This window comes from Anabrus simplex, chromosome 5 (genome assembly GCF_040414725.1).
Source record: "Anabrus simplex isolate iqAnaSimp1 chromosome 5, ASM4041472v1, whole genome shotgun sequence".
NCBI lineage: Eukaryota > Metazoa > Arthropoda > Insecta > Orthoptera > Tettigoniidae > Anabrus > Anabrus simplex.
The window spans coordinates 284,373,857-284,399,232 of NC_090269.1; the positions used below are offsets into that span (position 1 = coordinate 284,373,857).

General features: G+C 41.6%; 1 protein-coding gene across 3 annotated transcripts in view; it reads right to left on the bottom strand.

Moving 5' to 3' along the window:
- Egfr (epidermal growth factor receptor) overlaps positions 1-25,376 on the bottom strand; it is a 338,993-nt gene that overhangs the window by 138,704 nt on the left and 174,913 nt on the right. For all 3 annotated transcript variants that reach the window (XM_067147425.2, XM_067147426.2, XM_067147424.2), the window contains exon 2: positions 13,215-13,763. In XM_067147425.2, coding sequence (XP_067003526.1) covers positions 13,215-13,308 — 94 coding nt within the window. In that variant the 5' untranslated portion in view covers positions 13,309-13,763. The remainder of the gene's footprint in view (positions 1-13,214; positions 13,764-25,376) is intronic.

The following is a 25,376-nucleotide window of genomic DNA, read 5'->3' on the forward strand; positions in this document are numbered from 1 at the left end:
TCCCATTTTCACGCCCTTCTTGACTCCTTTCTTTCGCAAACCTTCAAAGTGTTGGATCTCTTCCATTTTCCTTCTTCCTCTCCTTCTACCGCACGTTCTGGTGGAGTTGCGGGTACGAACTGTCTCTCGTATGTGGCTCTGACCTTTTTTTTTTACGGTCAGATGACCTCCTGAGTCCGATATGTGTGGAGGGATGTATTCACTATTGCGTGTTTCTGTGTTGGTTGGTAGCATGGTGTGTTGTGTAAATATGAAGAATATGTTAAGACAAACACAAACATCCAATTCCCGAATCAGAAGAATTAACTAGAAGCGGTTAAAAATCTCTTTAATTTAATTTTTCTTCTGATTAGTGTTAATGGAGGATGGTTGAGCCGATGTACTTCATTTTCAAACAATAACCACCACCACCACCACTGAGGGATGGATAAACTAGATTCATTAATTTACTCAGGAAAACTGGGAACACTTACATAATTAACAGAAGGTATAAAACTAAATCGTGTTCCATGTCACCCTTCAACCTGCATGAATCACATCTAATAAGCAGTGTTGCCAACTTATATTTTCAAGATCCGCTAAATACTACTAAAAGTCCGCCTACAATTCCGCCAACTAATCCGATCGCAAATAATGAGCAATAAAAATTAGCAATAATAATAAATAATAATAAAAGTAAATGCCTGCACTCACCTGATCTGTGGGTTTCACTGGGATTAACCCCATGCTTGCGAGCCGTCGAGCTAAAACTTTTATAGGCAATTTACTGCCGGGTGCAAATTAGGTGAATCCCCTACCTCAAGGGCCACACACAGAACAGGCAAGTTCATCTTCCTTCGTAGCATAAATTAATATAAATGCTGCTCTCTCACAGTTTCATTATCTGTCGTCATTCGTCAACTCACTAACCTTTCCCCACGCATTACAAATTTATGATACAGTACCATGATATCATAATATCAAATCCAAATAACAGATTTTCCTCATGCGACTACTAGCTCCTGACAAAAAATACGGAATAGCTCGGAGACAGACTGGAGTACAAATTTAGAAAAAGGGCCGATGACCTTTGATGTTAGGCCCCTTAAAACAACAAGCAAGCAAATTTAGAAAAAAAACGTAAAATGGTTAAAACACTGAATTCCGCTATAATAAATCTAGAATTCCGCCAAAAAAAATCCGCTGTCCGCTAAATGACATATTTCTCCGCCGACAGTCTTCTAATTCCGCCAAATTTAGCGGAAAATCCGCTAAGTTGGCAACACTGCTGATAAGAATACTACAGAGTAAAACGGAAGATGTTCAGAACATGATCAACCAACAGAATTTCACAGTAATGAAAATTACCCGTATTTCTTAACTGAAATTTGCTTTTTTTTTAAATAGTAATTTTTAATTTTAGCTTTCAATGGCTGTTTTATGTTCCACTTTACACTACACTGTCTGTGTTTTAAGTTCTCCAGCATGCTAATTTTTGTATGTTTCATGTACTCTTGTGCGCTGTTTCGACTATGCCCACGTTTCTCCTGGAAGCTGATTAGATTGTGTTCCGTGGCCTCTCCGGGGCGCTGCTTTAGTTACGTTCCATGTCCTCCTACACACTACTTTAATTGTGGTCCACGCTGTTCTGCATGTTCATTTAAATTGTGCCCCATGTGCACCCGCATGCAATTTTGATTGTGCCCAAGTCGTCCAGAAGGCAGTTTATATATCGTGTTTCATGTCATCCTTCAACCTGCATGCATCATATCCGATGGCAACACTACAGAATTAGAGCGAAGCGAAAGGTGTTGAGATCATGACCAGCGGAGACGTAATAACAGAGGTCCAAAATAATGAGAAATGCCCGTATTTGGGCACCTCTCTCGTCCCACACGTTAATTCGATCAACTTAGTTACAGGACCGTAATCTATGGACGTTTCTTACCGTGAAATTCTGAATCTCTAATCTTATGGATAATTCAGAAGTTTTTGCTCTTCCCGAATGCAAGGCATGCGTTCTTCCAAGTCAGTCAACTGTGCAATAATACAAGTTGTTCCAAGATCACACTCTGAAAATTAAACTAATTTATTTACGATATGTATTGTGAGAGGTTTCACGAAGCGAGGGGACTACGCCAAACTGGTCACGTTGTTAAAAGTTTCATGAAAGAGATTGAGGTTTCGAACTCCACTGCCGGTAGCGCTGAAGATGGTTTTTCATTATTTACCGTGACCAGAATCTATGTCTATTAAGATACTGGGACTTGAAATAAGGTGCCTTCACAGCATTTTCCCAGGATGACAGCGAATGCAAGGCCTGCACTGCCTGTTACTTGTTACATATTGGAGTAGCTGAGGTAGAAGAGTCAGTAGACCTGAAAAAATATCGCAGGTACAAAATATGAGGTTCGAATCCAAGTGCTGACAGGGGATATCTTATTAAATAAGAATTTCAGTCGGGTATTACGGCTGTCGTTCTGGGAATATGCTGTGAAGGCACCATAAACCTTCACTAGTATCAGCCAAATCTCTTTATCAGTCAGGATTTGATCTAAATGCGAAGGAAGAGTGGAAGACTAACGCAGCTGATGATTTCAGAACATTCAAATGCACTGTGGAGAACCCACTTAATTATGATTTGTCTCACAAGTTTTTGATGAAACTGTGATGTGTCACATGCTAAGTAACTCAATTTTACGTTCCACAGGGACATATTCCAATCGCAGGACACACACGGATGTGGAACCTATAATATGTATTACAAGTAATTTCCGGCTCCTTGGCTGAATGATCAGCGTAGTGCTCTGCGGTTCAGAGGGCCCCGAGTTCGATTCCTGGCCGGGTCAGAGATTTGAACTTTCAATGGTTAATTCCATTAGCCCGGGGTATTGGGTGTTTGTGCTGTCCTCAACATTCCTGAACTCACACACCACACACAACACTATCCTCCACCACAACAATAGGCCATACACGGCAGATGTCGCCCACCCTCGTCGGAGGGTCTACCTTACAAGGGCTACTCCAGGCTAGAAATAGCAACAAGAAATTAAAATTATTACAGGCAATGTGATAGGTCTGTCAAACAATATTATTAATCATTCTTAGTAAACAGTGTTAACAGTTCCACATCCGTTGGTAGCTGTAAAATAAGGAATTAAGAAAATGAGGCTTCTAGCGCCGAAACAGGTTCGAAAAATATGAAGGTGGAATGCAAGGTATTTGGATCACGAATAAACCAGGTTACTGGATGGATCTTACCAATATCCTGCTGGCCCCACTTAACGGTCTGCGTTAGCTCCGGGGCTCACAGCCTGCGCACTCCACTTTCAACTTCATCACGGTATTTCTCATTACTGTTCTTCACCTTTTCTACAATTGATATGGATCAGCACTTGATACAGATTGACCCAGTTTTACGACCTGATTCCCTTATTGACGCCAAACCTATTTTGAGGGGTGTATTCACTATTGCGTATTTCTTTGGCGGATAGTGGTGTGATATGTTTTATCTGAATGAAAAGAAATGTAATACGACAAGCACAAATATCCAGTCCTTGAACCAGAGGAATTAACCATATGCAGTTAACCGGCCGAGCATCGAACTCGGGCCCTCTGAACCGAAGGTCAGTACGTTGACCAATCAGCCAAGGAGCTGGATCATTACTAACACCAGACACAATATTTTGAGAGAAGAAGCCAAATGCCTAGTATCTTTCGTGTTTTGATCACAGAATGTAGAAGACGATTCCAGCTGACGTCAATGGCACAGACGGTGTTTAATACGACAACTTCGTGGCGCTGGCTTCCAGTATTTTAAAGAATATAATACAGGACGAACTGGCTACCCAGACGACTGCTGCCCATCCAGATGGGCTGATAATACTGATAAGACACATTTTCATGAGGTATAACAAAAAGCAATTTATTCATTCAAAGTGTCTCTAATCTGGATCAAAATTAGTGCCAGATATTTTAGCAAGTTTTGCAAGTGATTATTAATAGTCATCTAAATTGATTATTTATAAAAATTGTAAAGTATTTATGAAAATACTGTTTGACAATTTTATGTTGAACCAAAAATATGTATCATACATAACTTTAGTATCTACCAATTTCAGAAGCTCTGGTTTATTTTCAGATACATAATTACACCAAAATCGTTCGTAGGTAATGAATATAGGTACCTTTCTGAAAATCTCTTTGAAAGTTGTAACTTCCTAGAATTAAATGACCTCCAGTTGTGGTGAACCTGTCCTGTTGCAGGAAACTGCTTCTACATCATTGGTCTATCGCCACCACTTCCAACCAGGTGATATTTGTTACTTATATTCGTCAATAGTACCGTGGACAAAGCAATAATTCACTGATCGGTCCGGAAGGTGGAGCTCTGCAGTCTAGATTCGAACCACAGTCCCTCAGTTGGCTACTACAGCTTTAAGGCCTTTAAGTAATAATACAGTTAAACTGAGAAGAGTTCAGGAACTGGAGAAGGGTGTTTCACGTAGGAGAAAGGACTAGTTGAAAGAATAGAAACAAGACACGTTCAGTTTTTAGAGCGCCTGGAAGAAGCTACTCCAATGGCGTGCTAACCAAACAGCTCGCTCAATCGGTGAAAGAGTGATAAGAATTCTAATCCGCTGAGAGGGACGTAACGAGCACGGCTGCAATCAGTATTCGATCGTCTGAGCAAGTTCTCCGGGCCGCCTGCATCGCCAGCCGACCAGTCGGCAGGTGGCAGCAGCGGCGGGTCGGCCTTGGTGGAAGGCGGCGACCTTGGGGCTCACAGGGATCATCGCGCGGTCACCCGCCCAGGAAACATCCCGAAGCTGGGACCAATACAACGGCACTCGGTCTGTCTGTCTTGAGTTTCCGCATTGCTCTCCCCACCTTTTGTCATTTCACCACGAGGGGAACACACGTGCCATAACATTTCCGCCACCAGTAACAGACCCTTATCAGCAGAGTAACAGGGATGACAATATCAATACTTCGAGAATATGACCACTTCATCAATTACGGCCGCGGTGGGAGAGTGGCTAGCGAGCAATCTTACTGAACGGCTCGTTAGCAGCTCGGTGCTGAAGGTTGCGGGATCAGATCCCGGACCAATCGCTTGACATTGAAGTGTGCTTAACTTATTTCCGTACAATGACGGGTGTAACCGTTATCATGTCTTTAAATCTATTTATTTAATACAATTATTACCTATTAATAAAACGTAGGGCTCCTTGTCCGAACTGTTTGAGTTGCGACCTTCGGTTCAGAATACCCCGAGTTCGATTCCCGGCCTAGTCGAGGATTTAGCCGAACCTGGTTAATTCTTCTGGCTCGAAGACTGGGTGTTTGTGGTTAACTTAAGCCACTCTTCTCCATTCAAAATCAAATCATTACACTACTAAACACCACACACACACACACATTATTATTGAATACAACCCTGTAGTAGTGAGACAGGAAGGGCATCCGGCCGTAAAACGACCGAAGTCCACATGTATTAAGCAGACTGTATCCGTGATCCCACCTGTCCGCGGGAAAAGCGTAGAGAAAGAAGAGAAGAGGGTAGTTTTATCAGATAGAGAGGGAGATACGGTCCAGCTCCTTCGTTACACAGAGTTCCGGGATCGATTTCCGATAAGGCTGGTAATTTTAACTGCATTTAGTTGATTATTCTGGTTCATCGGATATGTTCACCTTAAACTGGGCTTAATCCACTCATGTATTGCCAAGCCCAAATAACTGGATAAATGCCGGGAAATAAAGCAGAAGACATTTTTCTGACCACACAAACCGTATGAGGTACAGAGTAAAGGCACCGATTTCGTTAGAGGTATAATACAACAGAACCGCTGCTCCCAACAAGAAGTTTTCTCTGACGAATCATTATTCAGTTCCAAGACCTTGTCTTGAACAAATCTGACTAACGGCCATGCTATACTGAACAGAAATATAAATGAAGGCACCGTTACCAAAAATTGAGGACTAACCTCATCCAACGCGCTACGTGTTTTCTCTCACGATCGTACAGAACTGGCGGTGCAGCGATCATGTGTGGTGCTACCAGGATCGGTAACACCATCACGTCTCCAAGTGTCACTTTGAAAACACTCCGGCACTCATTTATCACTCCCACAGCTCAGTACGTCACACTCCCGTTCATCCTTATTTCCTCCGTGTTAAAAGTATTCCGTAATATGTCACTCTATTCCAGTGAGAACACAATGAAAATATAATCATTAACAGAGCAATGCGTAGCTAGGGATGGAAATTTACATGCATCCCGTCCACCTGTAATCTTCGGAACATGTACTCTCACCGTTATTTGAATGCATGGATGAGAAAGATAACAGTTTCGTGTTAAAAATACGTAAATTTGAACTTTACATTGTTAAGTCATTAAACAGTCAACGAAGAAACCAAGGATAGCAGTAAAACGATGTAATATTATCAAACGAATGGGGAAAAGGAAATCGAATGGAGGTGAAAAATGGAAGATGTATGCAGCTAGTAGCAAAGACTTTTTTTGCTACTTGTTTAACAAAGCACTACCACATCGAAGATATTCGACGACGGAAGGATGGGCAAGGGCTAGATTGAAAAGGTAGCAACCATGACCTTAATTAAGGTACAGCCTCAGCATTTACCTGGTGTAAAAAATGGGGAAATCGCAAAGATATGCATATCTCCTAGTTTCTATGACTGCCATAAGACGTATCTGTGTCGGTGCGATGCAAAAAAAAAAAAGTTTATATGACTAAGTTCCCAGTCTCACCCATGGCTGTGACAATATGGAAGCTTCAGGGGTATGGGTGGTGCTGAGTAATGGCATTCAGAGCACGACTAGTGCATCTGAGTGTTATGAAAGGTGTTGCTCATAGGGTCAGTCGTGCTGCAATAGCACTTTCTGACCCAGTGAGAAAAGCAATGGCAAACTACATCACTCCTCGCCTTGCCTAGTACGCCTCAGTTTGGTGCCGCCATTGGTTTTTGCGGTTTCCTTATAATCGCATAACCTTTGGTGGTGCTATTTGAGGATCCAACCAGCCTCTGGGCTGATGACCAAACAGACAGACACATGACTAATTTAAAAGTGCTAGGAAATACCTTATGAAGTCTAAGTTTGATTAATAATTAAAGATACATCCAAGAAGGATTTATGGGAACTATTTTAATAAATTACATTAGATTGACTTTTTTCACATTTGGTTGTATATGCTCAGTATTTGTACTTTGAATAACTAACGGCATGCATTAAAATGATTGCACGAATGAATACTCTCCAGTTGTTAAGTCATTCGAGAAAGTGAACTTTTAAAAACTCTGATTTAATACTACAGTACATTTTCTCCTCAAGGAGACTACATATAAAGTCGATTTCCACGTAGAAGAAAAATGATAACGTAAGGGAGACATTACTTGAAATATGGAAAATCTTCGTCGTACTAATAAGGGCATTTTTCAGCATCACCTTACTACAGTAGCACATGGTAGCCAACATATTGCTGGCATATCTCCCTTGCCAGCCATCTGCAACATTTAAGACAGATCTTGGAAGATGTGAACATTTAAACAAATTAATCCTAGTTTTCAAAAATGTATATAATAACGTTCTATTTCTATGAATGTCTTAATTTGTTGGATATAAGCGTAATGTTTCCGAGTTAGGCTACACTAAAATCTACAAGTACAAATAAGGGTTTTAATACAAGGTTCAAAATGTTGCTTATTTTTAACATACACTAGTTTGTTTCAGAAAAACCTTCAAAGCTCCGATATGAACAATACATTTTGCGAAAAAAGTGAGTACATAATTTACGAAGTTCGATATTGTAAGATAATAGGAGACTGGCATTGTAAAGAATTATACTGTACCTGGAATCGAACCCAGGCCTCCGAGGACAGGAACTAACAGCACTAACCATTACGCTACGGAAGCAAACTGTGCAAGATTGGTAAGAAAGAGGGATTCCTTAATTTAATCCTACCACTTCAGATTTATAATTATTATTCGAGGAATAGTTTTAACACGCGCCTACCGATTAACTACCGCGGTTTCACGACTTACTCCACCAGAAATAAAAGCAACACTTGAGGAATTTATTGGAGTCGTGTCAGTCAGGGCAAACGTGACTTAGGTCGTTTAACATTTCCATTTTCTCACACAATGGATTCCAGAGCTCGGTCCGTGGCCAGCGTGGCCATGCTATAAACACGAACATGACGTAAGCATTGCCAACGGGGAAAAATAAACTGGAATAGTCTAATGCTCGGCCATAAGAGTAATTTACTCGTTAAAGAACAACCTGATTGTAACTTAACATGTATGATAAGAGATATAACGAATAATCATCATCATCATCATCATCTGTTTACCCTCCAGGTTCGGTTTTTCCCTCGGACTTAGCGAGGGATCCCACCTCTACCGCCTCAAGGGCAGTGTCCTGGAGCTTCAGACTCTTGGTCGGGGGATACAACTGGGGAGTATGACCAGTACCTCGCCCAGGCGGCCTCACCTGCTATGCTGAACAGGGGCCTTGTGGAGGGATGGGAAGATTGGAAGGGATAGGCAAGGAAGAGGGAAGGAAGCGGCCGTGGCCTTAAGTTAGGTACCATCCCGGCATTCGCCTGGAGGAGAAGTGGGAAACCACGGAAAACCACTTCCAGGATGGCTGAGGTGGGAATCGAACCCACCTCTACTCAGTTGACCTCCCGAGGCTGAGTGGACCCCGTTCCAGCCCTCATACCACTTTTCAAATTTCGTGGCAGAGCCGGGAATCGAACCCGGGCCTCCGGGGATGGCAGCTAATCACGCTAACCACTATACCACAGAGGCGGACATTGTTATTATTCGTAAATTTCTCAATACTTAAGCATCGAATCTAATTGTCTTTTCAGGTACAGATTGAACACAAAGACGAATTGTGGTGAAGTCCAGGAAGTTGTTTAAAAACCGAGAACAATCTCTGTTCATCCATCACATGTCCAAGGGGTTTCCATTATGTAGATAGGCTACGTGTATATCAGAGTACCTACTTGTGGAATGCAGCCGTGCTAAATTTTGGAGGAAAAATATCAGGAGACATCTCTGACGTTCGAGATTCTGTGAGAAATTTACTCGTAATTAACCATTACTAAAATTTATCATCCCTAAACATAGAACGAATCCTTCTGTTTATCCACTACTGAATAATTAAATAATATGAATAGCCTCACTACGGAAGTCTTTCTTGTATTTTCGACAAATTTCGAAGCGTTTTATCGCTGTTGCTCGATCAAGACTTATTTGAAGCTGTAGAACAAAAAGGCATAGCCATCTCTGTAGAGGCTAGGACGGCCACAACCTCGGCACTAAATGGGTAATGTGGTTAACTTTATCCACGGACTCCTTGAATTAACCTGATACTCATTTCAGGAATAGGTTGAGTAACGTGTGCCTCTACAGAAGTGGTCTCATTTCTAAATGTTTCAACTTCCAGACGAGGAATCAAACCTACATCCTTCCGGGTGAACCTTCTAGACTCGCCAAGACAGCCCCCAAGTAGCGAGACACGCAATAACACACTATTTTCAAAACAAGCTACTATTTACTTAAAAGTAAATCAGGAACTTTCATATTAAATTAGAAGAGGGGAAAGTTGGTTTACAAGCGAAAGATTTCCGCCAACGACGTGGGAAAATATGCGAGTTTGGGCTACTAATGCTCTCATCAGCTACGTACGATATTCCTCCCATTTAATACGTCAGATCGATAAGTATCTTTTAAAGTATGGAATCTCAGAAACAGACATTCAACTCCGAGCACCACTCAAACACAAACTTACACAGGTTCACCAAGAAGTAGTCCAACTCGACTGAAGCATGTCCATTCTGACGAATGGAAGAAGGCACACTCGGAAAGGATGAAAATCTAATGGGTCCGCGAGAAGACACAGTTGAGAATCTCACGCTCCTTAATGGCCTAACGATGAATAATAATAATAATAATAATAATAATAATAATAATAATAATAATAATAATAATAATAATAATAATTGCTTTGAAGAACCTAATTACACGGTTATCAAATTTTACAAATTTACGAACAAGACAATACAACCGTTCGTAAGGCACGCTCATTACATTCACTAAAGCTACTGTGTACACACCACGAAGGACCTCGGAAGAGTAGAAAGGAAAAGGCTACCATTGTTCGCAATTTTGGTACCTGATGAAGAGGTAGAGTGGTTAGCTCTATGCCGGCCGCCATTGACCCCAGAAATTAACTTGGTACACATCTTCGGCGTAGGTTGAGTGAACCTCGAGGCCCTATGCCTCTTCAGAAGTGAATAATCTCTTTTCAAAATTTTTCGATTTTCTTACAGGGGATCGAATCCACGTCCTTCCGGATGAAGCAAGCACGATTTTAATACCTAGGCCAGGCAGCCCTTCATTACATTTACCGAACACGAACACACTACTTTCTACGAAGAAAAGGGGCGTTCTTCCCACTGTACAATACGTTTAATAATTAATAAAATTAAAGTTTATTTTCTGACTGAAATACGTATGACTTAACATTTCAGTACCGGTACACAAAACTTGGTTGGAACTACAGTACCGACTAATACTAGGATATTACCTAGGCTATATTTCTGGAACTAATTCGCCATGCTGCATATTGCACTTTCGCAGAAATCCAACTGTAAGCAAAACAGTTACGTTATTGGACCATATAATATGCAATACTATATTCCATATTTGCTTATGCGAGGAATCTTTCGTACTCAATTTATTCAACATTCTATGTATAGTAGAGATGAAAATTGGGAAGGTGAATCGAAGTCAAAAAAGGAAACACTGTACACTACAGTGAGAAATATTACAATGTACACGAAGTGAACAGTCAGCTTTTTATATATCTTCAGTAAACCTTTGCCAAATGACAGCTGCTATTTGGTATTCACGTCAACTGGCGTTTTGAATCGCTACGACTGTTTATGCATTCCAGAATAAGAAAAGACATTGTTTAATGAAGTGGACGCTGGTGGAACATACAGATGAGTTGCCATAAAGTCTGTTCGCAGATAATATCGCTGTATAATCTAATTTCCACTGCCATATCAAGCGAAAACTCAACCACGTGTTTAACGTCAAATCAAAACAAATGACGGATACGGAACAGCTGCTTGGATACTACTGCGCATGGGCGAAGATTTCCCGCCCAGTGCTCAAGAACACAACACACTTTCAAGGCTAAAATTCTCTCTTAACATTCTTTGTACCTGTCCTTCAAGCTATAGTCTATTTTGCATTTTAATAGTTGTATCGTCATATAATAGGTTTTCGGGGAAATTGACTTTCTAATAACAGAAAAATGGTGTCAAAGATTAATTTCACAGTGAAGTATCACTTTTCCCTTCTGCAACGAAACAAAGAGACTATGAAGAACAAACAGAACGCCTATCTGAACGATATTATCGAGGCCCCATGCAGAACTTTATCCAAAACTTAGTTGTTCAGAGGTATTCTTTTCATTGTGATATAGTACAAAACGTGTATTAGTACTTCAAGGCTTGAATTTTCGGTGTTGGGTAGCACAAATGTACACAGCTTTAACAATCGAACATTTGACTACTTTTCTCCACTTTCTTTCATCTAATTACTGCATTAATAACTTAACAGGTTTTCTCCATTAATACTGTTTATAACTAGAAAATAGTATGTCTGGATATTGAAACGGTTCCTGATTTACCACGTTATGCAGCGAAGTACTTCGAAAAGTTTACGGAATGTTTTACACCCAGGAGCGTAGCCAAGGGAGAAGGGAGAGAGGGTTACTGGTGGTTTAGAACACCCCTCCCCACCATGGAATTTTTACAAAGAAAACAAAAAATAACAAACAAGTGAAAGTCGACTCAGAGTTGGCCATTTTGAATATTCAGAGAAAAAATTGAAAAACTAGCAGATCTCTTGAATCTATTTTTTAAGAAGCCTCGAAAGTTGGACTTAGATTGTAATCTGAATATATCATTCGCCGTAAAACTATTCACTTTGATCATATTGTTCTTGTTCTGTATTGCTATGTAAGACTTTGTAATGAACCGGTATTGCAATCTGAAGATAAACATGATTTACTTGTATCAGTGTCCTTATGACAATCGTGAATGTACACACCACGCACGCACAAACACCTTCATTTGTTCTATAACCCCCCTGGTCGATCCTGGCTACGCTACTGTTTACTTCTGACGAAGATTTGAATAAATTCTCCATAACTATATTGCTGTAGTTGTTGAAGTCATGGAAACGTTCTGAGACGAACTGACATGGTATCTGTCACTGATTCGTGAGAGAGTTTTGCATAGTTTAACATGAGAAAAGCCTCTTACTTCGGTTACGGTGGTGTTCCTAAATTGGTCCCCTTTTAAACTTTTATAGAGAAATTTTAAAATATGAGACCAATCGTGCTCCAACAGCATGATAGCCGAGCTACACTGTTACTGGGTTCCTACAAAGGCAGCCATGGTTCGATTCCTGGTCATCGCACGTGAGATTTTTTAAATGAGTCACGTTCCAGTAGTTCCGTTTCCACACAAAACTGGAGGTTCCACGGTTATGATCGGGATGTCATCAGTTCCTTTCCTTGTGTGTTTGTATGTGAAAAGTGTATCCTAATAACCTGTGTAGACGTGGTGGCTGTACTTGTCCTGTAGTCCAGGTACATCCCAGAATTCACTCATCTGATTTTCTTTCTGTACTTGCGGCTGAATGCATACATCTTCTTAGTCCCTCGAACCTGGGCCTGCTAAGCGGGAAGCTACTTCCTGACCACAGTCGCATCATAGCTGTTAACTTGCGTTAAAAACTATACTGTGGATCAATAAATACACGTCTACAACATAATTATAAACTCCATTACCGAACTGATCATAAATAATAATAAGAAAACCTAATTATCATTAGTCCACAGTATATGTCAAACTGTTCATGTTGAAGATAAGACGTCTTAAAGGGAAATCACAGAACACTTGAAGATCACGTAGCAAGAGGATGCCACAGCAACAAAAACATACCTGGTTAAAGATGCTAATCGAAGCTCCACGAGAAGGGTGGTCGTACTTATTAACACTAGCACTTAACACAGCACATAAACATCTTAAGATCAAGCTGCTAATAATAATAATGCCTTTGGTAGACAACAAAAACATCGAACACTTCACACACACACACACTAAAGTATAACTTTCTTACTTACTTTTTCCCTTGACGAACTCAGACTTTTCTGCTAGGATAACCGCTACCACTGCGGCCAACGAGTAAATCAGCATTTGCCAGATATAAGCAGGCATTGTCGATTACAACACCATCACATTCACATCCACGATTGTTTGTCTTTTGTTTATGTTTATAAATATTTGTTTAAAGAAACCACACAATGTTAATTGATTTTAAATTATTGGCAGATCAGTGCGGTTAGTAAAAGAACACACACACAGAACAAAAAAAACAACATGCACAAAACTAGCTTCATGCAGCAGAAGAAACAACAGATAAGGTAGACAGTCAAGTCAGAATCACATGACGGTCAAATCCTTGTTGATTCTTTTACTCGCCCGAAGTTCGAACTCGAGACGACGATTCAGAAGGCGTTGATGAGGATGATGATGGCAGTGGGTAATGTCCTCCATGCCATCTCGTTGGTGCACGGTTGTGCGGTGCTCGGATTGTTCCGTGGACATCCTAGATGCGAAGAGAGGACTCCCAGCTCGCCAGCACAGCCGCGGCCGGCCACGTCGCCTCCACTCTGAAAGCAAGAACACCGAGCACTGCTTAACGCCTGACTCTAACGTTATTAATCAAGGTACAGAGAGGGGGAGAAGAGAAAGAGAGCCAGAGAGAGCGAGAAAGAGAGAGAGAGAGAGAGAAAGAGAAAGAGGGAAGAAACCAGTCTCACCTACCTGCCAGCGAGGCATGATGCAGACTAGTGGATATCCGAGCTTAGCATAGAGGAGATACGAAAATCTCTCTCTCTCTCTCTCTCTCTCTCTCTACTTTGTTCTTTTCTATTATTTTGTTCTGTTTTGTTCGTGATGAACCAGAGAAGCAATAAGTTTGGCGGCGGGAGATTTTAAGAAAATGGAGTGAGGTGAAGACAACAAAAGAAGAGAGAGCAAAAGTGTTAAAAGAGAGCATAAAGAGTGGGGAAAAAAGAATACCTTATTAGGAATATATAGGACAGCAAAACAGAGGTGCATTAAAAGTTCTTTTAAAAAATGAAGAGTGAACTCTAGGTGGAATGCGTTTTATAAACCATGTTGGTGCTGTAGGAAATTTTTCTCAAGGTCAAATTGAATCCGGCACATAAAAAAGAGAATGCCGGGTAATAAATGTGATGAAACAGCAATAGCTCTCTTATCCTTCATCAACTAAACAACCACAAACAATAAGAACTGCACTTAAGATATGGCCTTAACACTACCTGTATCTTACGGAGATCTGTCATATTTGGTACATACAAGGAACGTCGCACAGAGTAAATATGAACGAAGAACATCCCTTATAGCCTACTGTACGTTGACCGTAGCAGGGCAACGGGCTCTAGTTCTGAAAGGACACAGCATTGTTTTTTAATGGTATTTATATGCCCGCTCAGCCTAAATCAATCTCTAGTGAGATATACAGTATTATTTCCACTGCACAATGTCTCCGGATATGGTTTACAGAAATTTCGTTACTATATACAGTAGATCTTACGCGGCCAGGCCGTGTGAAGGTATCGCTTATAGGGTCGGTTGGTGTGCACATTTCAGCTGACTTGCAGATTTGTGATGAAAGCAACGAAAATTTACCACACTCGACATTATCTACGACAACTGTTAGTGTTTATTTTGAGGTTCTAACCAACCTTTGTCGTGACGATTCAAACTACATATTACGCAGTGTTGCCAATATGGTGGTTTTCCCCAAAAATATAAGGAACTTCTTCAGTCTTCATCAGTGGGCAAATTTTCATAGACGGTGGATAGTGGGAAATTAGTCCTTTTCATGCTGATGTCGTTCGTTCGTTCTTAATCTGATTACCCTCCAGGGTAGGTTTTTCCCTCGGATTCAGCGAGGGATCCCACCTCTACCGCCTCAAGGGTAGTGTCCTGGAGCTTCAGACTCTGGATCAGGTGATACAACTGGGGAGGATGACCAGTACGTCGCCCAGGGGGCCTTGTTGGCAATGGGAAGTTTGGAAGGGATAGCTAAGGAAGAGGGAAGGAAGCGGCCATGGCCTTAAGTTAGGTGGGAAACCACGGAAAACCATTTCCAGGATGGCTGAGGAGGGAATCGAACCCCCCTCTACTCAGTTGACCTCCCGAGGCTGAGTGGACTCCGTTTCAGCCCTCGTACCACTTTTCAAAGTTCGTGGCAGAGCCGGAAAGCGAACCTGGGCCTGTGGGGGTGGCAGCTAATCACACTAACCACTACACCACAGAGGCAGACCATGCTGATGTCAGTGGATATTTTGGTGGTTTTTAATTACAGTTTTATGCAATATGATAAATGTAAAAATGTAATAGTTCAAATTTAAGTTCTTGACGTTGACAGTCGTGATGCTATCAAAAGGCGATCTGGGGAAGACCACAACTGTAGCGGAGCTACAGCAAGCAAGTAAGAACCGTTTCAGTCTTTCTTTCTTTCTTTCTTTCTTTCTTTCTTTCTTTCTTTCATAGCGAAGTGCCCCTTCTTATAGAGTCAAATGCTCTCAAGTTTGTATAGAGTCATCGACTGAATCATGTAACTTTGGACGCTATCGCAAGGGTTAATAAGTCAGCTTGCATTCGGGAGACAGTGGGCACGAACCCTACTGTCGGCAGATCTGAAGATGGTTTCCAGTGGTTTCCCATTTTTTACACTAGGCAAATGCTTGGGGGCTGTACCTTTAATTAAGACCACGGCGGCTCCCTTCCGATTCCTAGCCCTTTCCTACCCCATAGTCGCACAAAACCTTTGTCGGTGCGACGTAAAGCAGACTGGAGCCGGGATGAGTGGCTCAGCCGGTTGAGGCGTTGGCCTTCTGAATCCAACTTGGCAGGTTCGATCCTGGCTCAGTCCGGTGGTATTTGAAGGTGTTCAAGTGCTGAAGTGTAAAGTAAAATAAACCTTAAATGCATCCTACGGTACGGCACAGTAAGGTTCATTTTCCTTCACACGTTGGCATAAGGAAAATGATACACAACGAGCATTGTTCTATCCATGTGTGGTTGGGAGGCGTGACCTGTCTTAAGGAAAATAATGGATAGGAAGAGCATTGTGGGATACTAGGTATTGCTCGCGCAGCGACAATAACTTATGTTGCACACTTTGGGCTGCGAAGACTTGAAAACAGGAAGACGAGATGCTTGACTAAATGGTATGTTTCGAGCTGTCAGTGGAGAGATGGCGTAGAATGACATTGGCTTTACGTCGCACCGACACAGATAGGTGTTATGGCGACGATGGGATGGGAAAGGCTTAGGAGTGGGAAGGGAGCGGCCGTGGCCTTAATTAAGGTACAGCCCCAGAATTTGCCTGGTGTGAAAATGGGAAACCATGGAAAACCATTTTCAGGGCTGCCGACAGTGAGATTCGAACCCACTATCTCTCGGATGCAAGCTCACACCTGCGCGCCCCTAACCGCAAGGCCAACTCGCCCGGTGAGAATGACATTAGTAGACGAATAAGCTTGAGCGAAGCTTTTAAAGGTGTGAAAGATCATAATTTGAAGATAAAGTTAGCAAATAACATTACTATTGAGAAGATAAAGTTGGAATTAAAGAGGACGAATTGGGGCACATTTCATTTACACGATGAGGAGTAAGCGATATGAAGAATCTATCAAGGAAATGCTCGATAAATGTCCAATTTCTTTGAAAACGTTTAAGAAAAGGCAAGGTAAACAGCTGATAGGGAATCTGCCGCCTCGGTGACAGCCCTAAATGCAGACCACTGGTGACGGATATTAGGAGGTTTTTACACAACGCAAAGGGCATATTTCTGGTGTGCTACGATTATTTCAAACAGCATAAAGACGTCCTCTGACATATTGAGCGAATCATCAGACTTATTCTCGGCATATCTACCAGCTGCTTCTGAAATAGGCACGTAAATGTGACAGCAGGTCTCTATTCATGGAAATAACTAGCATGAAAATTAATTGTACCTGGTGAACGTTCGCTTTAGAACTGTGTATCTAGGAAATGTTTTGACCGGCCCATTCCTTTTTCTACATTCTCTCTTAGAATGTCAACGCTAATCACGACATCACACAACCCTGTTAGTGGTGCACCCCCTTCCTTTGAACTAACTCATCCGTGTTGTGAAAAGCAACAAGTGTTTTAGGGCGACCGACAATCACGCGGCACGCACTCTTCACGCATGTCCGACACGCAGTCAGGTAGAACGGGGAGGGGCCTCGTGAGTTACGACCGCCCTACTCTTGAGACCAGGCGCCACACCAGGGATGCGTTCGAAGTGAACCCAATAATCTTGGACACCACTTTAAATAATACCCCTATGACCCCCGCAGCGACCAGGCACGACTTCCATCCGCGGACTAGAAACAAAAAGATACTCGCATACCTTAAATAAGTAGAACCTCCCACTGACAAAACGCTGTTTCTCGACAGAAAGTAATTACAGGCATGCCAATATAGATTAATGATAAATTTTGCTCGTAAAATATTTCAACAAAATGATTAAAGGCAGGTGAGAAACGAGGCGCCACTTCGGCTCACCGGTGTCATGAATCTGATAAACGAAAACTGGAAGAGAATGCAGCACAAAGCGCATACCTCCTATTCGTTTACTTTTCTTTCTCTCGTTTCGCCGTGCTGAAAAGTTTTAACAAGTTGCTTTATGTCGCACCGACATGGATAGGTATTATGGCGACGATGGGAGAGGAAAGGGCTAGGAGTGGGAAGGAAGCGGCCGTGGCGTTAATTAAGGTACATCCGCAGCAAGTTTGTGGTTTGAGATATTTGGCCAACTCTCACCTATCAATATATCCTCTTGGATGTATGAATGTCAGCAATAAAGAAGTCACTTCAACTTATTCGTAATCGTACAACTCACTTTAACTACTACTGTTCATGACTGTTATTCAGCACTGTTGATATAGGCTAGTATGCTTTGTCATGTTCAGTATCCCATAAATTAGGAAGTAATATAAATAAATAAAAGTGCAAAATTCCATTCACTCATTCATCACCATATCCAAGGAACCATCAAATCGATGAGTGCAAAATCTGCTATCGATCGTATGTAAAATCTAAAAGAATTCAACTAATTAATTAATGGCGTATGGCCTCCGGAGAGGCCTGGTGCGGGTCATTTTCTAGTAGACGGCCTATTAGGCGACCTGCGTGTCTGTGAAGATGAGGGCCCTACCTAGGATGATTTCTAATGCTGAATACGTCGCACACACCCAGCCCCCCGAGCCATTGGAATTAACCAATTAAGGTTAAAATCTCCGACCCAGGCGGGAATCGAACCCGGGACCCTCTGGACCAAAGGCCAGCACGCTAACCATTTAGCCATGGAGCCGGACTTAAGAATTCTACTATCTAAGGGTTAAAAACACGAAATATGGGCAATGTATCAGAGTGAAAAGTCGTAGGTTGCTTTGATAGTTATATTTTATGCCGCTTGGTAGCGTTGAGAGGTCGCGACCTGGTATAATATTAACTTGGTTCATATCTCTTACGGTTATCCGCATTACTTAAAATTGTAGTCTTTAGAATCTCCATTCCAATTCAAGTTAATCCAGCAATGGTTCTTACCTCAAGGCTACGACCATTTTATTCCCCATCCAAGCCTGAAGTAACTACAGATGCACACATCCGGAGACACCACAGTAACACAGTTTATCTGTGATGATACACAGGACTGACAATGCAATTCTTACTAAAAAGGAGAACAAAATCTGCTGCTACCACCGATGGGCTGAGTAGCGATGTTCGTTAAGTTTTCCCCTCTTGTGTTGAAGAGTGCATCAATTTTGATAATAAATGCCTTAGCACTTAAACGAGCACATCTACAGGCAGAACTGCACAATTCAAGTACACGGCAGTATTTATGCTTTTGGCAGTACTACAAAGACTTCTTCATAAAAACTTTGTCCATTTGTTGACGGGGATCCGAAACACAGCTGCCTTGCTGATAAGGTAGGGACATTGTCACTGAACTACTACAACCGGGTGAGTTGGCCGTGCGGTTAGGCGCGCGCAGCTATGAGCTTGCATCCGGGAGATAGTGGGTTCGAACCCCACTGTCGGTAGCCATAAAGACGGTTTTCTGTAGTTTCCCATTTTCATACCAGGAAAATGCTGGGCCTATACCTTAATTAAGGCCACAGCCGCTTCCTTCACACTCCTAGGCCTTTCCCATTCCATCGTCGCCATAAGACCTATCTGTGTAGGTGAGACGTAAAACAAATTGAAAAAACTACTACTACATAGAACAGCGAAAAGAAAGCTTGTAGTTTCACGTGTCAGTTAATATCATGATCATAGCAACGGGGCATACAGCTTTATACGTAAAATTCGAAACGTATGCATAGGATTTTTAATTTCAGAAATCTTCCATGCTTTATACGGGATTCAAATCGCGGCCGCTTTGGTAAGAAGTCAGTTATGTCACTCAGCTGTCACGTCCTCTAACGAGATGAATAAACAATAACAGATATAGCATTGACACCCACAAACCTTCAACTGAAACAGAGTTTAATTATTAGAGTTCAGCCATTACAGTGTGAAACCTGCAGTTTTCAGAATGAGTACCCACATGTCCAGATATGAAAATTAAATCAATTTTCTAGCACGGAATGCGATAGATATTGGAGAAAAATCACAATGATGACTATTCCTGAAATCGTAATAATTTATTGACGGACATCGTCCGCTCAACAAGCTACGTCGTGCGGGCCGCATAGTTGTAGGTTTGCATTCGAAAAACGGTGGGTTCGATCCTCACCAACGGCAGCCCTGAAGATGGTTATCAGAGGACCGAGCAAGTGGCTATGCACTTTAGGTCACGTAGATATCAGCTTGCATTCGGGAGATAGTGGGTTCGAACGCACTTTCGGTAGTCCTGAAGATGGTTTTCCGTGGTTTCCCATTTTCACACCAGGCAAATGTTGGGGTTGCACGTTAATTAAGGCCACGGTCGCTTCCTTCCCACTCGTATCCCTTTCCCATCGCATCGTCGCCATAAGACCTGTCTGTGTCGATGCGATGTAAAGCAAACTGTGGTTTTCCGAGGATTCCCTAGGCAAATTCTGAGACTGTACCTTAAATCTGGACGTCAGAGGTATAATAATTTCGAGTGGTTATTTCTAGCCGGGTGTAGTAGCTCTTGTGGTGGATGATAGTGTTATGTGTGGTGTGTGAGTTACAGCATAAACACCTAGCCCCGGAGCTAATGAATTTAGCCCGGTAGGGAATCGAACCCGGGACCCTCTGAATGGGAGAGCACTGCGCTGACCATTCAACCAAGGAGCCGGACGACGTCAGAAGTAAAGTATCATAAATGCTAAAACAACTTGTTTGAGGTTGTTATCGTATGTGACGTGTTTTGGTCGTGTCTTCTTATGGATACACTATTGTATGCGTGTGTTTACCAGAAATGAAGATAAACTATGTGATACTATCGAATATGCAAGGAGAAACCAGCGATAAATAATGGTACGTGATCACACAACAGTTCAACCTTGTGTTGTCCGCTGCACTGCTTGTCGTATTGCCCCTTACGAGGGTTTACCATGGTCAGAACTGTCGATGTCTAGTAAAGTTAGTAAAGTTCTGTACAGTTAGTGACATGTCACTTACGATAGGCTACCTCTGACATCCAAACTCACAGCCAACGCCCATTCCTATCCTATCGTCGCTGAGTTAGAGCGACGTTAAACAACTAGAAAAACAATAACAATGCTACAAGTAAGTTTGTAGTTTTTATTATTGTTGATATCGTGAACAGAGTCACTGGACCTTTACGTTCACAAGTAATTGGAACCACAGGGACGATTTCTTTTAAATTTCAGAACTTATACATTCATTGGCTGGGAATCGAACCACGGTCGCCTTGAAGGGAGGCCAATGACGGCGTCACTCAGCGATTGCGCCTTTCAGTTGTTACGAATCTTATTACCCACAACGAAGTGAGGGTCTTCTTTACTTTAGTGGAGTGTATAATAAACACAGTCCTAAACGAGCTCATTTTGGCGGGAGACAGACATGCAATACACTAGGAGGCAAGAAATTTACTAATGGCTTCACAAGAGTAATAAGGAAACAGCCAAATGTCTGTAATTATGTTTCTCGCAAATCACTAAGCGTTCCGTGAGGCTGAAACATTCCACCGGGGATGAAAGTCCGCTTCTATGAAAAGCTTTAAAACACTTCTAGACAGCTATGCATTTTAAAAATCCCATCAACCTTTCAAACAGAAAACTAATAGTCTTTAGGTTAGTCACGTCAGGTCACACCATCTACCTGATCCTTTCGCAAGCACCCCTCTCCCTGCGTAGAATTCCAAACAGGCAACTTCCTCGTACACTGAACAAGTCTCAAACTTCACCCTGACTGAAGACTTCTCTGTTCTTGGGTTGCATATCGTCCCTTGCCACTCTCCAAGGGCATAAATGAGATAAAGAGTTCAGATGTTCTAATTTAACAATACCGACCGTTGTTATCGCCTGCAATACCTGCTAGACCTAAATCCTTCCAGAGAAGGGGACTACGAAAAGTCCCACAACATACTACATCGCTTGTCTCTTATCAGCGGTGCTATTAAAAATGTCAGGCGGGAAACATGCAATATTGTGAAAATCAACATAGCTTCGTAAGTTTACACAAGATAACTCACATATCAAATGTTCAAAGAAAGGTTGATAGCGAGGCGGGAGTTCAGATGTGACATATCGCATTGCCGTTCTTCGGAAGTCTCACGAGGGGCAACTGTTGGTTGGAGACTGCAGAGTTCTGGCTGTGTTTGGTGTAACTTAAAACCCACTTCTGCTACATGCATTCCTTCATCCTAGTCGTATTTTAGTTGATCAAAATAATGATTTCCTCCCATCTCGACGCTGTTAGGTTACATGAGCACCAAGTTATTTTTCATTTTCAATCTTACCATGGAAGACCTTTCTTCATGTTTACCCCAGCACTGCAATTCATCGAATGGCCGAAGCTCTGTCTTTCCTGCTCATGGAACTTTATAAACGAGATGTATCACTGGTTTCTGACGAAGACACCTGTGGTCGTAATCCGGGCCAGTGCACGTTGGATTACTGAAAGTAAAAACCCCGTCCCTGTGGACAGGATTTCGTATCTTGGCTATGATCACGATATTATAAGGCACGTAAAACTTACTATAAGGCACGTAAAACTATAAGCTTACTTACTTTTGCTTTCTTCTCTACTGAACAAATTATGGCCTTTGAAACACCGTCGATAACATTATCCAGCTCTGTGTCGCATTTGATAAATTCAAATGACTGATTACTTGCGCACTTGGGATTCTAAGTTGGACACACTACTTCTGATTCTCCAAGACAGCTTGTGTTAATCTCCAATACACACTCTCTGGTATAGACATCGAGATTATTAGACTGACTTCGCAAACACTAAGTACACGGGCTTGTTAGCCAAGGTGTTCCCTAATCTCCTATAACCGACAACAACTACAATTCATATACCTCACTTTAGCCAGTGCAGACTGAATCAAATAAGCCTGATAGGGCTCGCACACTAAAGCTATACAAACACACTAAAGATGTTACAGTGCTAGTATTGAGTACGTCAAGCGTGGGAATGTAGACACTGTAAAAAATGTTTGCTCAATACGATAACGAAACTTGCAATTGGGGTCAGTGATCATTCTGCAAAATATTTGCACATGCGTTTCCAATACGGGTATCAAAGTCCGACGATGAGACGACAGGGGACTCAAAATGAGTGTGTACAATTTTGGACCAGCTTCCTAAGCCCGAAGAAACACCACCCATACATTCCTCACTAGTTGTTTCAAAGTTAATTCCTTATGTTAAATTAGTTGATCCGAGCCAGTCGCATTTGGACATCCGTAACTCATTCCACTACAAGAAGTTCAATTTAAGTCATCCTTATCCTACGTCCTATTTAGTATACAAGTATTACTTTACGCCCACAGTTATAACATGGGTTTTGAAAACCTCCTTAAAGTGAAAAGTTCAAATAATGGCATAACACCAAACGATAAGTAAGAATACAGTTACATAGGTGGCCGTTATTATTATTATTATTATGATTATTATTATTATTATTATTAATTATTATTATTATTATTATTACTATCATTATTTTATATTAATTTCTGCATATATGTATTACTTTATTATTGTAGTTAGAAATCCAGTCCGGCGTTTTGGCTGAATGGTAAGCGTATTGGCCTTCGGTTCAAAGGGCCCCCGGTTCGATTCCCGCCGGGCCGGAGATTTTCACCCCGACTGGTTAATACACGAGAAACCACCACAGAAACAATCGTAAATATCTACACATAGGGTTGGCATCAGGAAAGGCATTCGGCTGTAAAACTACGGTTAATCCATTCAACGTACTGACCCAAACAATTCGAAGAAGAAGAAGACGAAGAAGAAGGAGAAGAAGAAGGAGAAGAATGCAATATTATGGAGTATAAGAGATATATTGCGCATATTAGATGGTACAGCAGTGTTGGAGTTACGATTCAGACTCTATATTACTCTGTATTTACTGGTTAAGTATAACACAGGGACAAACACAATTATCAGGTAGGATAAAAATAATCTCTATCCTCCAGAGAGGCCTAGTGCAGGTGTTGTGAGCTGACGCCTTACAGGCTTTTGCGCGTCTGTAATGAATTCTAATGTTGAAGACAGCAAACACACCGAGCCACGATCCATAGAAATTAACAAATGAAAGTGAAAAAATCCCCCAACCCGATCGGGAATCGAACCAGTGATTCCCTAAACCAAAGGTCTGCACGCCAGTCATGGAGCTGGACTTCCAAGAAGTTAATACACATTAGCCTGTGGACAGATTAAACAAAGTACTGACAGCCAAAACTAATAAATATATGAATCCCGACAGCAATTCAGTTGATGCAGTGCAAATACAGCGGTGTAATGCATAAAACACTTTTGGTATTCGAGAGTGCTTAGAGTGACGATTTTCAATTATGCTCTATTGTTCGTAGACCATTATAACAGTGTGTTGGATAATTTCAACTCACGATTGTGACTGAGGACGTGATACAAGTAGATGGCGCGGAATGGTGATGGAAAGGGGAGTGGAGGAGCACGTTACTATAGCAACGTGATGAATAGCGTGGGATTCCGCTGTAGGAATGTGAACATGCGAAATAATTGGATCCTGACACGGTCTAGATGAAAAATAACTGGTTATGAACATTTCAATCGCAGAAATTTAGTTCTTAGAGTTAAAACAGAAAAAAAAAATCCGAGCGTGTGGTATTATGAGTTACGACAAGTGGTTAATCAAATTTCCGTACAAAGAATCACAAACACAAATTCAGTCACAAGAAGTAGGCTAACCCTTTACTGTCTGGACGACTCTTGACAGCATCAATTTTTGAAGCAATCCTTATGTTTGCTATGATAATCTGTTATTTCAATTGTTGCCCAGAACTTTTTCAAGCCTGGGCATGGAGTGACTGTGAATTGTTCAAAACATATTAAATGTGGAGTGTTACTTGTACGAAATATACAGGATTTTTTCAATTTGCTTTACGTCGCACCGACACAGATAGGTCTTATGGCGACGATGCGATAGGAAAGGTCTAGGAGTGGGAAGGAAGCGACAGGGGCCTTAATTAAGGTACAGCCCTAGCATTTGCCAAATGTGAAAATGAGAAAGCATGAAAAACCATCTTCAAGTCTTCCGACAGTGGGGTTCGAACCCACTATCTCCCGAATGCAAGCTGACAGTTACATGACCCACACCACACAAGCATTCGTTTGGTAATACAGGTTTCTTCACTTTCGTATTTTAGAAAACTGTAAGTTACATTATTACATGAACAATCTGTAGATCCAGGCTATCCTTCTCTTTTTTATGGTCTCTAGATTATATCTAACAGCTTCTCGTTTTCACAATTGATTTTCACTTGCTGTAGCGGTTACTTTAATTTAGATTTCCATTTGTGGCTCGTGATAGATGATAGTTGTTCAAAATGCGTTCTTGGTATTATTTTTCCAGTTCCTACATGATTTAAGAAGCCTATGAAACAAGTAAAATGGGCAGTTAATGGGTTTATAATTTTTTTTTTCTTTCTTCCTTTCTTAATCTGCTTACCCTCCAGGATCGGTTTTTCCCTCGGACTCTGCAAGGAATCCCACCTCTACCGCCTCAAGGGC